The sequence below is a fragment of the Scatophagus argus genome, chromosome 16 (assembly GCF_020382885.2).
Source record: "Scatophagus argus isolate fScaArg1 chromosome 16, fScaArg1.pri, whole genome shotgun sequence".
NCBI classification, from domain to species: domain Eukaryota; kingdom Metazoa; phylum Chordata; class Actinopteri; family Scatophagidae; genus Scatophagus; species Scatophagus argus.
Window position 1 is genome coordinate 22,001,752 of NC_058508.1, and position 11,910 is coordinate 22,013,661.

The following is an 11,910-nucleotide window of genomic DNA, read 5'->3' on the forward strand; positions in this document are numbered from 1 at the left end:
GCGGTCACTAGGCAACGAGCGGCAATTATGCTGCGTTCACTTGAACGGAAAAAACGTCCGATTTCCCACGAACAAAACATTCATTATGCTCTCATGAGTCTAAAGCCAGTAATTTTATTTCAGATTATCCAGTAAATCATACAGTTTTTGGTTTATACAGGTAAACCACGCAGCTAATGTTGAAAATAACATTTTATTGATAATAAAAACAAATAAGCAAACGTTTGGGTGCCATTCTTGATTACTACATTCAAGTATAAAATCACCCTCATCATACACATGCATTTCCCTTTTCCTTGAAACTGATTGCCTCCGTTGCAATAGCAACATGAAACAAAACTTGAGAAAACCTATCCCGTCATGTTTCATTTGGCAATAAATTAACTATGTATTGTAATTCAAAATAATGGACACTTCAAACAGAATATAAAAAAACAGCATCTAAGATATAATTCTTTGTTGCCTTTCCCAGGAAAAGACAGCATCTCTTAAGGCCCACATTGTTGGTTTGGCATCAGATCAGTTTAAAATGTGTGACGATTTGATGGAGACTTGAAACGTAGCAAGAGAGAGAAAACATCAACTATATAAAGATGAAGGAAGTGAAGCCAAAACACCTGGGCGCCCCCTAGTGGCTGATGTTTGTTCCAAAGTTTCTTTTTATGATCATTTTGGCTTTAATTAGTTATTTGATGCAATAGAAAAAGAGGGCTGAAACATCACCAGAACAAGACGACAGAATATTTTGGCTTCATGTTTCTACAGTGGGAGGAAGTGCAGACGCCTCGTCCATCTTTATACACGTCAACTAGAGGAAAAGATTCATTTTTTTCTTCTCGGTAAGCTGCATCTGAACTAAACGCAGTCGCCAGCTTGTAATTCCGAAATGCGTCCTGGAAAACAGAGTCAGAGGTTGACCTGACGATCTGGATATTATTACAACAAAGCTAACTGTACAGCACTTAGTGTATGTTGAAGTGATTTGAAAAGAGGACACAAATTAAAGAGAGAGATTGTTGATAACGTTTCCCTTTTAACTGCTTTACTCTCAATTTGCTGTAATGTAAGGCTGTGCAGACTGCAGAATGTCTGTCGCAACAGCTGAACAGGAGGGTGTGACGAACACGTAGGACAAACTTGGAGGTCCAGCAGTGGACACACGACACGGCTGCTTCGTGTGGGCTTTGACAGCGAAGAAGAAGAACTTTACAGCAGACGTATGGAGACGCTACTTTGTCAGGGTTTCTTTTGATTTTGTGGTGGGTGAAAAACGTCACGGGTGGAGATGCTTTTAAAGAGCAAGGCTGGCATCATTCTGTTCTTTAAACTGTCATAAAATCCCATGAAAAGACCAAGAGCAGAAAACGTGTTGGTCCGACTGTCAGTGAACGCAGCACTGAGCACTTTGGTTCCTGCTGAAGACGTAATTCTTTCAAACTACCTCACAAATGTGTGTAGTTTCATGTGGCACTGCAGCAGGATGTGTGTGTGGGACCCTGTGAGAATAAACTACAGTGTGTGTGTGTGTGTGTGTGTGTGTGTGTGTGTTTTCATGGTGATGAAAGAACAACGCTGAGGCTCCCAGATGTGTTTCTAATGGAGGAAGAGGACAAGTCAGACTCTGTCACACAGTATTTGTCAGTAAAAACGTTCTGTCGCTTTTGGTCTTTTCACGGGATTTTCCTGACGTGAGGAATCGTGTAGAAAAACCACCAGACTGGCCCTTTAACTCAGTACATACGGCTGCAGCTTCACTTCCAGCTGATTCACCATGAGGTCAGCATTATTCGTCAGGACGTCTTCAGGGACGTCCCACCTGTATTTATGTCATCGTTGACAGACTTTGATTCAGAAGGTGCTCTTTATTTTATTTATTTATTTAACAAACCTCTATCCATTCCGCCTCTCCGGCTCAAAGTTTATTTTTGTTTAGATTAATTTTCTGTGCACAAAGTAATAAGAACGAGGGGAGAGGCCGACAGTAATGTCTGCTCACAGACAAGACGGCTCTCAGAAAACCAAACATACCACAGTGGAAGGCTGGGATACGTTGTTCTTCATCATCGTCGTCGTCTTCATCCTCCCCCGGGTGATTTTTGCAGCTGTGGAGGGCGACACACCTCCAGCTGCGCCCTCCTCGTCCTCACCAGACGCACACATCAGATGCTGTCGTAGTCAGATTCTCTCCTGCTGGACTCGGCCATCCCCTCGGCCATGAAGAAGGTCACGGAGCCAAGAAAACCCGCCACGACCAGGATGAGCAGCTGCCAGTGCAGCAGCAGGTAGTTACTGTAGAAGAAGGCCAGAGCGGCCATGATGGACTGGAGAGAAAACAACATCTGTGAGACTTTGGAGTAAAAGTTTCACGTCACGATGAGCCGGATCTGAAACTCACCTGTATGAACTTGAAGACGGCGAAGGCGGGAGCGCTGTTGCTGCGGAACATGAAGCCAATGATGCTGAGGAGCTGAGTGTTGAAGCAGCTGTCGCCCAAACCGAGCAGGAAGCTGCAGAGCAACGCCACCCCGACGCTGAGCCACAACACACAAAGATCACAGGGAGGTAATCAGGTCCTGTGTGTCGCAGTCTGAACACACACACTCACACAGGAGCAAATTCAACCTGCTTTAAAAGGCTCGGGAACACCTCGTCCCCTCAGCTTCCTCCTGTGCCTGCGACTCAGTGTAACAGATGTTGTGCGCCCCCTAGTGTTCAACGTAGTAACGCAGTTAGTGTCCAATAAGCTCCATTCGTATCATGTTGTTGGCCTCAGACGTACCTGAAACAGCTAATTCCTTTTCATGTTAAGCTGCTGTGGGACACACTGCATACAATCTCTGTGAAATACAGGACGGTTTGTCCTGCAGCCTTTTGTTCCTTATTGGTTTTACACAAAGCTTATGTGAGAAACTGCAAAAACCACGAAGCCGTTGACTCAAGACCTGCGTATGATCGGGACTCTACTTTACATGTTTAACTCTTGTACAATTTTTCTTTTTGCTTTTTTTGGAAAGTAAATTCCACATGTTTCTGCAGTTTGTGTGCAGGAAATCAAAGTACTGCAAACTTAAAATCACTCCATTAAAAAACATACAAATACTAACAAAATGTTTTCCCAAATATTTAGAAATTCATTTTTGCTTTCCAATGTCTTCTTTGAGCTGTCGCATCATCTCATGAGATTCAGCTGGATTCAGCGAGTCAAATAACAACTCAAAATAACGCAACACTTCCTGAGGCTTTGTGGTCTTGGTACCTGGGTGCGATGTAGGCCTGCAGATCTGTTCCTGCCTCGGGGGCTATTGGAGCGTCGCTGGCAATGTTGAGGAAAATCAGGTAAAAGGCAACAAAATGAGTGATGAGGCCCAGCAGGACCACTGGGTTCCTCCCAAACTGGCGGCACTTGTTCAGCATCCCAAACACGCCCCCTCCTGGCCAGACAGAGCACAGACAGGAAGGGAAAAAAAATGAGACTTTGTTTCCTCGTCCGTCCTGCACTCGTGTGACAGCCAGGACCTCAGGACTCACCTAAGATCTCGCCGACTCCGATGCAGATGCCGGAGATGCCGATCAGACTCTTTGCATCTTGGCCAAACTGCGTCATGGCTCCGATACACGTCCCGTACACCCCGCTGTAAAACGTGAGCTCCAAGCCTGACGGGGCAGACGAAGGACAGCGATTGGGTTAACGTGACCCCCGGCTGCCACGGCTGCCTCACCTTAACGCTCACACTCACCTGTGTATCCGATGGAGACGCTCAGCAGCAGCATCTCTTTGGTGACAAATATTTTACACGCTTTGACTGCAAACGAGACAAAGCAGAGGGTGGACGTTAACCCGTGAGACGGTTCTGCCACACCAGGCCTTAAGAGCGCATGAGGTTATTGAGGTTATTTCAGCAGACGTACCAAAAGCGTCCAGAGCTTGTGAGCAGAGGCCTGCGCGAGGTGAGCTGCAGAGGACACGAGGACGAAAACCCGTAAACACACTATGATGCGGACACGACTTCACGCTGTCCCTCCACCGGCTAACAGGCTCATAATTTTTGTCCCCCCTCAGACATTCTCACCTTCTAGCTCGTCCCTGAACTGGTTGCCGTGGCAACAGTATCACAGTAATTTAAAAGAGGAGTGTAGAAAAGACAACAAAGGATAGCATTTACAGTGAAAGGGCACCTGTCTCACCCTGCGCCGCTTCCTGCTGCGGGTGGGACGAGCCGGACTACCATCCGTCTTTTGAATAATATGTTCTCCGGGACATCTGGAGGGAATTTTCCACAATCTATGGAGTCTTACATCTCAGTGCTGTCAGGCTGTTCTAACACTGGCTGTTCCAGAAAGGAGGCCCTAACAACAGCGCAGCAGCAATTACACAGTAAATATCTTTAACCAGCGCTCACTTCAAATGTCCCTGTGCTGTTTGATCAGTGAGGACACGTCACACGCCGTCTCTGGCCTCAGCATATCCTGGAACAAAGACGCCGCTGAGGGCCCTTTGCCCTGAATGACACGAGTGAAACGAAATGCAGCCAAACAACAAACACTTCGGCCCACTCGGGAATCACATTAAAGCTTCTTTATGACCTGCCTGTAATGTATTTGTATTTCACCTGGTTGGTTTTGTCGAACCACGGCTGCTTCATTGATAATAAGACGCAATAATTTGGGATCTCCAGATTATTACATGTTTCATGATGTCCGTCCTTAACAATATTATAAAGTGACACGTCTGAGGGAGCCGCACTGCTTTGGCTCGATCAGGACTGGATCTGCCAAGAGCTGCCACTAACAGTTAGTTCCATATCAATCCAGCTGCTCATTATTTTAAAAACCAGTCATTTAATCTGTAAAATGTCAAAAAATCGTTCCTGCTCATCCTAATTTCCCAGAACCCAAAGTGACATCTTCACATTTCTTGCTGTTCTGCTCACCTGGAGCAGCTCTCCGTGGATTCAGCCTGCAGCAGCGACTCGGACGCCTCAGAGGGAGCTGGCTCGGAGTCCGGCTTCCGTATCAAGAAGAAGAGGAAGCAACCCACCAGACTGATCACCGTGAGAGAGATGAACACCGTCTGCCGGTCCTTCTCTGAGACACACAACATGAGTCACACGCTTAAAATGAAGCTTCGAGTGAGGAATCAGCACGGGGCTCTCTGAATAGCAACCAGCACACACACACACACACACACGAGGCGGAGGTTTCAGAAAAACAGCCTCCTCCATACCTGTTATGTGAACGTGTCCATGCCAGGCACAGTATATGTAGAGATTTCCAAAGAATAAGCTGCAGAGAGACGAGGGATGTTGAAGAAACCGTACAGCAAACAACACATTCCTCCATAAACTGAACGACACGGCAGGAAACAAAGGTTCACCTGAACTGCAGCAGCGCCCAGAAGACGCCACTGTTTCTTCCAATGGTGTTATCACTGGAGTTGATGGCGAGGACGTTTCCCTGAGCCGTCCACAAGACTAAAACACAGACAAGGACAAATAAACACGGAGGAGCCGAACTCCCTCGGCAGAATCGCTCGTTACATAAAGTCTCTTTACCTGCCGCTGCTATTCCCACAAACACAGACGCCGTGTAGAAGCTCCAGGTGTACGGGTAAATGAACATAGCGATGTAGCCGCTGTCCAAAACAACACCAAGAGAAGTCAGAGGCCCGAATTCGCAGGTGAAGGAGTTGTGTCAGTGTCGGTGTGGGTTTACCTGTACAAAAGCCCACTAAAAAACATGGACAGCTGCGGTCCAATGACGGTCACCACTGAGGGGGCGATCAGGTTGGATGCAGAGAAGACTCCATAGATGATGGCCATGCTGAAAGTGACAGATGGCAGGACACTTACTGCACAGTGTGTACACCGTACCTTTCCTGAGGCAAGATGCTTTGTGATTACACTGATGCTCTCAGTGATTATCCTAAAGTGGCAAGATTAAGGTCACGCAGGGCGCCAGAGCAACAAAGCTAACGTTGTTCCCTGAAATGTTTTACCGAGAACTTAATTATCTGTCAATGAGTTCTGTGTGTGGCAGATTTGATGGCAGAAGGTGAAACCAGGTCCGGTCTATGAATCCTCGGCCTGTTACACTCAGCCTAACATCTGCACAGATGTTGTGTGCCAGGACATCAGCTAAAAACCAAAACGTAAAACTAAATAATCTGAACACTGAAGGACTCAGACAGAGTAAAGTGCCCTTCCAGTGGGCTAAATGTGGTTAACTGACCTCTGTGGTGCCCTGAAAATGGAAAAAAATGAAACTCGGTGCCCCCCAGGCTGCTGCACATGCCAGAAATTTAGTTGGCCTCCATGTGCCTCTAAATAAGCAGCAAATAACTTATAGTGTTTAGTTACAGAGTCGCATAATGAAACAGTTTTGACTGTTTCACCATAACCACGTGAGTCCAGGGCCGGACGTGAGGACAGCAGGTCCTCACCTTGTGTATCCGCTCCCGTGGAACTCGGTGCTGTTGAAGCTCTTGATGACAGTTTGCTGTGGAGATGAAGAAAGAGGAGCATGTAGGAGCAAACACTGGTGTACCTCCACTTATGTGTGACACAGCATCAGCATGAGCACATCCAGCCTACCTCTATGTTGCCACATGTCTGAAAAGCAGTGAACATGAACATGAAGCCAAAGCCGAGGACGATGATGTTTAACAGCTTCTTCCCTTCTGGACTCATTCTGTAAATTCCTTCAGGAAGTGATTACCAAAAAATCTACTGGAGAGAAGGAAACACCTAAAAATAAAAGAAGTAGAAATCAGAAGAACGTGTGATGCTCACCGCAACACGTTAAAGAGGCTTTACGTTCTCTCTTCATACCAAACTTCATTCAAGAATCTGTTGATTTATGCCCGACACATCAGCGCTGTAAAGTCCCAAATGCCCCCAACACGTAGGATTTTACAGCGCACAGCGAAACATTTTGGTAAGCAAAAGAGCCTCACAACGATTTTATTTCGATAATATAACAACCTTTGGAATAGTTTCCTTCCTGGCTGTGTTGGATAGCAGCCCAGAAACGAGGCTGAAGGTTGGACTGCCTGTGAAGACGCGCGGTTTGGTTAATGGATTTAAAAGAATGGCTTTAAGGCCTAAACGTGTTCTCTATTAAACATGACATCTGTGTCTAAACAAATGATGATTTGATTGATTATAAACTGGTCATTGGGGGGTTCCTTTGTTGAACTGGCGACGGAAAAAATTACCAGGACACTCGGATGTGTTTTTCTTACGTACGGCTGATCTTAAAACAAATGTCAAAAGCAAAACTTACCCACAACGCTGAAGCTGTTTGGCTAACCGTCTGACTGCCCCTCTTTGTGCGGACTCACTGTGTTATTAGTATCATCGTTTGCTCTTTACGAATCATCCGATATCCTGTCTTATCTAGCCGTTCATCTTCTCCGTGTCGTTCCAAAACTAACTTAACATGGTGATTTCCGCCGTTTAAACTGGTTCTCTGGAGTACTTAAACAGCGCCGGTAAGCAGGACTTGCCTGAAACGGGCTTGTCATGTGAACTGGTCAGCTGACTGCAGCGCTGTGACTAGTGGCTACAATTGTTGCATATTATGCCCGATATGCAAACGCTCAGTGCAGAGAGAATTCAAGGACAGCGAATCTGCTTAAACCAATCCAGTTTTGTTTTGTTCGTTAATAGTAAACAGATTCTGTTTTCTTTTTTGTTCAGTAACTGTTCTCAGTACAAAGGTTCTATGTAATGAATATAAAACTACATTTGTTTTTGTAAATTAAATAACCTTATACGAATACCTAAGGCTTTCTTTTTTTCGAAAAACACGCAAAGGCACTCATGTTTTGCGGTAATGCTACAGCTAGCAGGCGTAAGCAGGCTAGCGCTACAAGTAAAATTACTTCCGGTCAAAAATAAAACAACGCCTAAATAGAAAATTTAGTAAATAAGTTGCCTTGTAATAAATAAGTGCCAAAGAATGCAACTTAGAAATATAAATGATTATTTTATTTTGTTTATTTGCTGTCGTACTTTTTTAATGAAATATAGGTAACTACAGCAGGCGGCGCTAATGCGGCAGATGCGATACCGAGGAGTACATATTTTTTAGAGAAGAAGAAGTTTACTTCGCTGGTTTGGGGCGGTTGAAGACAACTTAAACCAAGTTGTGCTAGACGAAATCGCGATTTTCTTGCGATTGTGCAGTCCAAACCACCAATCAGGCAAGGTAGTTTCATGTAAAGTGCACTTTGTGTCTCTGTGTTTGGACTTTTGCAAACAAGTAGGCTCTGTCTTAGCCAAGATTTAAACTGTTTTGCGGACGGCTACTGGGCCTCAAAGGCTAATCGCCATGAGTTACGGTAGGGCTCCGCCAGACGTCGATGGCATGACTTCCCTCAAAGTGGACAACTTAACATACCGAACAGCGCCAGAAACCCTTAGACGTGTATTCGAGAAGTATGGCCGAGTAGGGGACGTATACATTCCCCGAGACCGCTACACCAAAGAAAGTCGGGGCTTCGCGTTTGTGCGGTTCCACGACAAAAGGGACGCAGAGGATGCGATGGACGCCATGGATGGCGCGCTTCTGGATGGACGGGAGCTGCGGGTTCAGATGGCTCGGTACGGCAGACCCCCTGATTCCCACTACAGTGGAGGGCGTCGAGGAGGGCCGCCCAGACGGCACAGCGGACGCCGAAGCAGAAGGTAAGAATAAAAACGTGCCTGCTAGTTCGATGGGCCCGCTTTAGTTGTGTGGACGCAGTCTGTTTCCGGACTCCATTAAAGAATTTGCTCTTTGTGCGTAGTTTTTGTCATTTATCAATACATTTTCCCCACAGAACAATGTCGAAGTATTGTTGTTAACCAGAAAGATCCTCGCAAAGATTCGGCACAGATTAGATGGGGCAAAACAAAACTGATGAGCGTTATTTTGTAAGCAGTGCCGGTAGTGTGACACAACTGAAATAATAATCTTGTTAGTTCATATTAATGTCGACTACACAAAGAAGCCTGCTGATCCATAACTGTACATCAGATCTTTTCTTTCATCTATATAGTAATGTTCTTCCTCTTAAAGATTGACATATGAAATAGAAGTTTCTCAGTTGTGTTTATTTGGAGGTGCTAATGTCAGGTTTCCTGTTCAGTCTTTCAGTGAGAAAGTTTACATGTCAACATCACATCTGCAAACACGTCTGTTGTGTATTGGTGTAGCTCCAGTCAGGAGGGCCAGTGCAGATCAGGGATCCGTCGGTTCAGTGCCAGCTGTTGTCACACTGTAGATGATAATAACTGAACCCACTGAATGTGTCCAGCTATTCCCCCAGCCCGAGACACAGACGACGCAGCAGATCCCGCAGCAGGAGCCGCTCTCGTTCCCGCAGCCGATCCCGCTACAGCAAATCCAGGTCCCGGTCCTACTCCCGATCCAAGTCCCGATCCAAGTCCCGTTCTCCCAGGACCAAGAAGGCAAAGGCCAAGTCCCAGTCTCGCTCCAGATCTAGATCCAGGTCCCGCTCCCGGTCCCGCTCCAGAAGTCGCACGCCCTCCTCCAAAAAAGGGTCCAGATCAAGGTCTAAAAGCCAGCCCAAGTCGGCAGCAGAAAACGGAGGCGAATCCCTGTAAAGCTCAGCGTGCCAGCAAAAGGTGAGTTTTGACAAACTAGATGTGATCGTATAGGCTTCAAGAGTCTGAAAATTGTCCGTTTCTATCCCTCGAAAGTGCTGTACAAAACCTGCAAGGAGCGCCGCGCGCTTGTCAGTTTGTGCAAATAGATGGCAATTAAAGGAGTTCAGAGAAGATATATTTGTCGAGATGATGTAGAAAATCATAATCACGTACAGTCAGTTAAGTATGCAGTCAAACATCAGATTAATCTTGTCAGATTTAAAATACATGTTCCTAACTCTTCCCGTTTTGACTGTTTCAGGTGACTTCAGATGTCCAAGACTGGATCCCACCCAAACAACAGTGTCCTGCTGTTAAAGGTTATTATTGTGTCTTCCATGCTTTGATTTCTTTTCTCCATTCGGCCACGAAAGGCCTTTTTCGTTTCATTGATGTGCAGTGATTTTATTTCGTCATAATAGTTTAACATGGGGAGGAGTTTCTGTTCTGACCTGCTTTTGTAAAGAAAACGCAGGATAATATGCAGTCTGTTCATGTTTGTACTGGTGGTTACTTTGGCCCTGCGACTTCTTCTCTTTATGGCCTGCGTCAGGAAGTGATCACGTGATCCACTTCATTACTGGTGGCACAGAGGCGGCTTAGTTAGCTGGCTAACGCATTCGCTTTGTGATGCAGGCCTGCGGTGTCACCGTCAGGACAGTCTCACACACACACACAGGCTTGTTTTTCTCACATCCAAAGCGTTTATTACTGTTGATTCTTTTTCAGAAAGTGATATAATCAGCACAGAGTAAATCCAAATAAGGTTTGGTTATGTTTTTGTTTTCATATCAATGCAACTATTTCATTATACTGCAGTAATCCTTAAAAAAACGTAGCTACCTGCTTCCTTACGATCTTTCATTCACAGCACAGAGTGTCTTGTTAGACGTGACAGCAGATCATTTTAATCCTTGTCACTGAACACCATTTGCATGTGACATACAGTAAATTGACTGAGATGTTGTAAACTGAAGATTATGGAAACCTGTTTCTAACAATGTGATGGAAAGCAAAGGCCTTCAACTCTAAATGATGACATAATATCTCAATATAATGAGTTCGTGCCTCAGAATAATTCTCACTGGGGGGATTTTCATAAGAGTTTGTCCTTGTTTTGATAAAGTTCTTCATTAAAAACGGTCTTTTTCATCACAGTAGCAGAAATGGGCTTCCATAGAGGCTAAAGTCTAAAAGCTGCCAGTTTGAAGAACATTTCAGGTTAGTTGAAGGTCACACAGATTTTAAGGTATGAGCTCGTCGCCCGTTTAGGGGACTCCCTACAATGTTTTTTTTTTTCTTTTACATTTCTGATCCTAATCCTGCTTGTATGTTTTTTTGTGCACTAGGCGCAGTTGTGTAGCAGTTGAGTATTGCTGGTTAGCTGTTAAGGTGGCGTGTTGCTCTGCTGAGTGCTTGGATGTATCCAGTGTTCTCCAGAATGCTCCTGTGACCGCCGGTGGTGCGGCTGCGACCGTCTCACCCGTTTTGTATGCTGAAATGTTGGTCATGGATGGGGAATGTGATTTTCATTAAAGATTTTGCTGTTTTTGTCTATAATGGCCTCGGTGTGTGTGTGTTTGTTTTGCTGTGTACTTGAACACGCGTGCAGTTGACATGACACTGGTGTGATATTGTACATGTACGAGTGGAGTCCACTTACCTGCTCTCTTACGCTCGCACACGACTTCATTTTGAAACCACATGCTTTGCTGTGGAAAGACAAGTCGAAGGACATGAGGAATGTGGAGCCAGATGAGCGGGGATGGTGGTCGGACAACCGCAGGCCTTGGCGTTCAGGTGAAGGCGCCCGTCATGTTAGTGGGCTTTAGCAACCTGATAGCCGGTGCAGGGCCGACTGAATGGAACTTATTTTGGAGGGACAGTTCACCCCAAAATCAAAAAATACTTCCTGTAGTCCATGTAGCACATGTGCTGCTGAGTATTACTGCGAGAGATCCACTCCTGTCAGGAGACCGGCTGGCTGAGTTTCCTCAAAGTGTCCGTGTTCCTTTGTGGCCTACTGTCCAGTCCGTCACAATATATCACTTGAATGTTAGTTTTGCTGTCCCACCAAACCTCCACTAACATGCTGCAAATAAAGTGAAAATGTGGATAATTAATTTGAAACCTGGAGGAAAATGATCATCGTTATCAGCGGTTGGAGGAGGCTGCAGCCCTGCCTGAGGCAAGAGTTCAACAGGTGAGTGTACTGACAAGTTTCGTCATATGACAGCTTGTGCACATACTTTATTGATCT

The 11,910-nt window shown here is 45.5% G+C and overlaps 2 protein-coding genes across 8 annotated transcripts; one reads left to right on the top strand and one right to left on the bottom strand.

The window, feature by feature from the left end:
• Window positions 1-94: 94 nt before the first annotated feature.
• mfsd11 (major facilitator superfamily domain containing 11) lies at window positions 95-7,808 on the bottom strand. Its single transcript, XM_046414759.1, has 14 exons — window positions 7,282-7,808; window positions 6,591-6,743; window positions 6,440-6,495; window positions 5,713-5,820; window positions 5,553-5,632; window positions 5,375-5,471; window positions 5,225-5,283; window positions 4,932-5,085; window positions 3,910-3,953; window positions 3,738-3,803; window positions 3,529-3,654; window positions 3,257-3,431; window positions 2,396-2,531; window positions 95-2,321 (listed from the first exon to the last, which is right to left on the bottom strand). Exons 2-14 carry the CDS (start codon window positions 6,684-6,686, stop codon window positions 2,160-2,162), a joined length of 1,359 nt encoding a protein of 452 aa, XP_046270715.1. The 5' UTR covers window positions 6,687-6,743; window positions 7,282-7,808; the 3' UTR covers window positions 95-2,159.
• Window positions 7,809-8,050: 242 nt separating this feature from the next.
• srsf2b (serine and arginine rich splicing factor 2b) lies at window positions 8,051-11,207 on the top strand. Of its 7 annotated transcripts, XR_006845617.1 has the most exons (5): window positions 8,091-8,687; window positions 9,299-9,629; window positions 9,913-9,970; window positions 10,809-10,871; window positions 11,000-11,207. XR_006845617.1 is itself a non-coding variant. In XM_046414762.1 (4 exons), exons 2-3 carry the CDS (start codon window positions 8,368-8,370, stop codon window positions 9,606-9,608), a joined length of 630 nt encoding a protein of 209 aa, XP_046270718.1. In that variant the 5' UTR covers window positions 8,051-8,208; window positions 8,346-8,367; the 3' UTR covers window positions 9,609-9,629; window positions 9,913-11,207. The 7 variants fall into 7 exon arrangements, 3 of the variants coding, with proteins under 3 accessions (XP_046270718.1, XP_046270717.1, XP_046270716.1); XM_046414762.1 differs by having other exon boundaries at window positions 8,051-8,208; window positions 8,346-8,687; window positions 9,913-11,207; XR_006845616.1 differs by having other exon boundaries at window positions 10,809-11,207.
• The last annotated feature ends 703 nt before the right edge of the window (window positions 11,208-11,910 follow it).

Bases quoted from the DNA above. Each gene is read 5' to 3' on its own strand.
- mfsd11 (XM_046414759.1), bottom strand. From the start codon at position 6,686: ATGAGTCCAGAAGGGAAGAAGCTGTTAAACATCATCGTCCTCGGCTTT. The intron at 3,804-3,909 runs GTACGTCTGCTG...TCTCGTTTGCAG, and splicing joins ACAAGCTCTGGACGCTTTTG to TCAAAGCGTGTAAAATATTT. The intron at 2,322-2,395 runs GTGAGTTTCAGA...TTTTCTCTCCAG, and splicing joins CCGTCTTCAAGTTCATACAG to TCCATCATGGCCGCTCTGGC.
- srsf2b (XM_046414760.1), top strand. From the start codon at position 8,332: ATGAGTTACGGTAGGGCTCCGCCAGACGTCGATGGCATGACTTCCCTC. The intron at 8,688-9,298 runs GTAAGAATAAAA...GAATGTGTCCAG, and splicing joins AGCGGACGCCGAAGCAGAAG to CTATTCCCCCAGCCCGAGAC.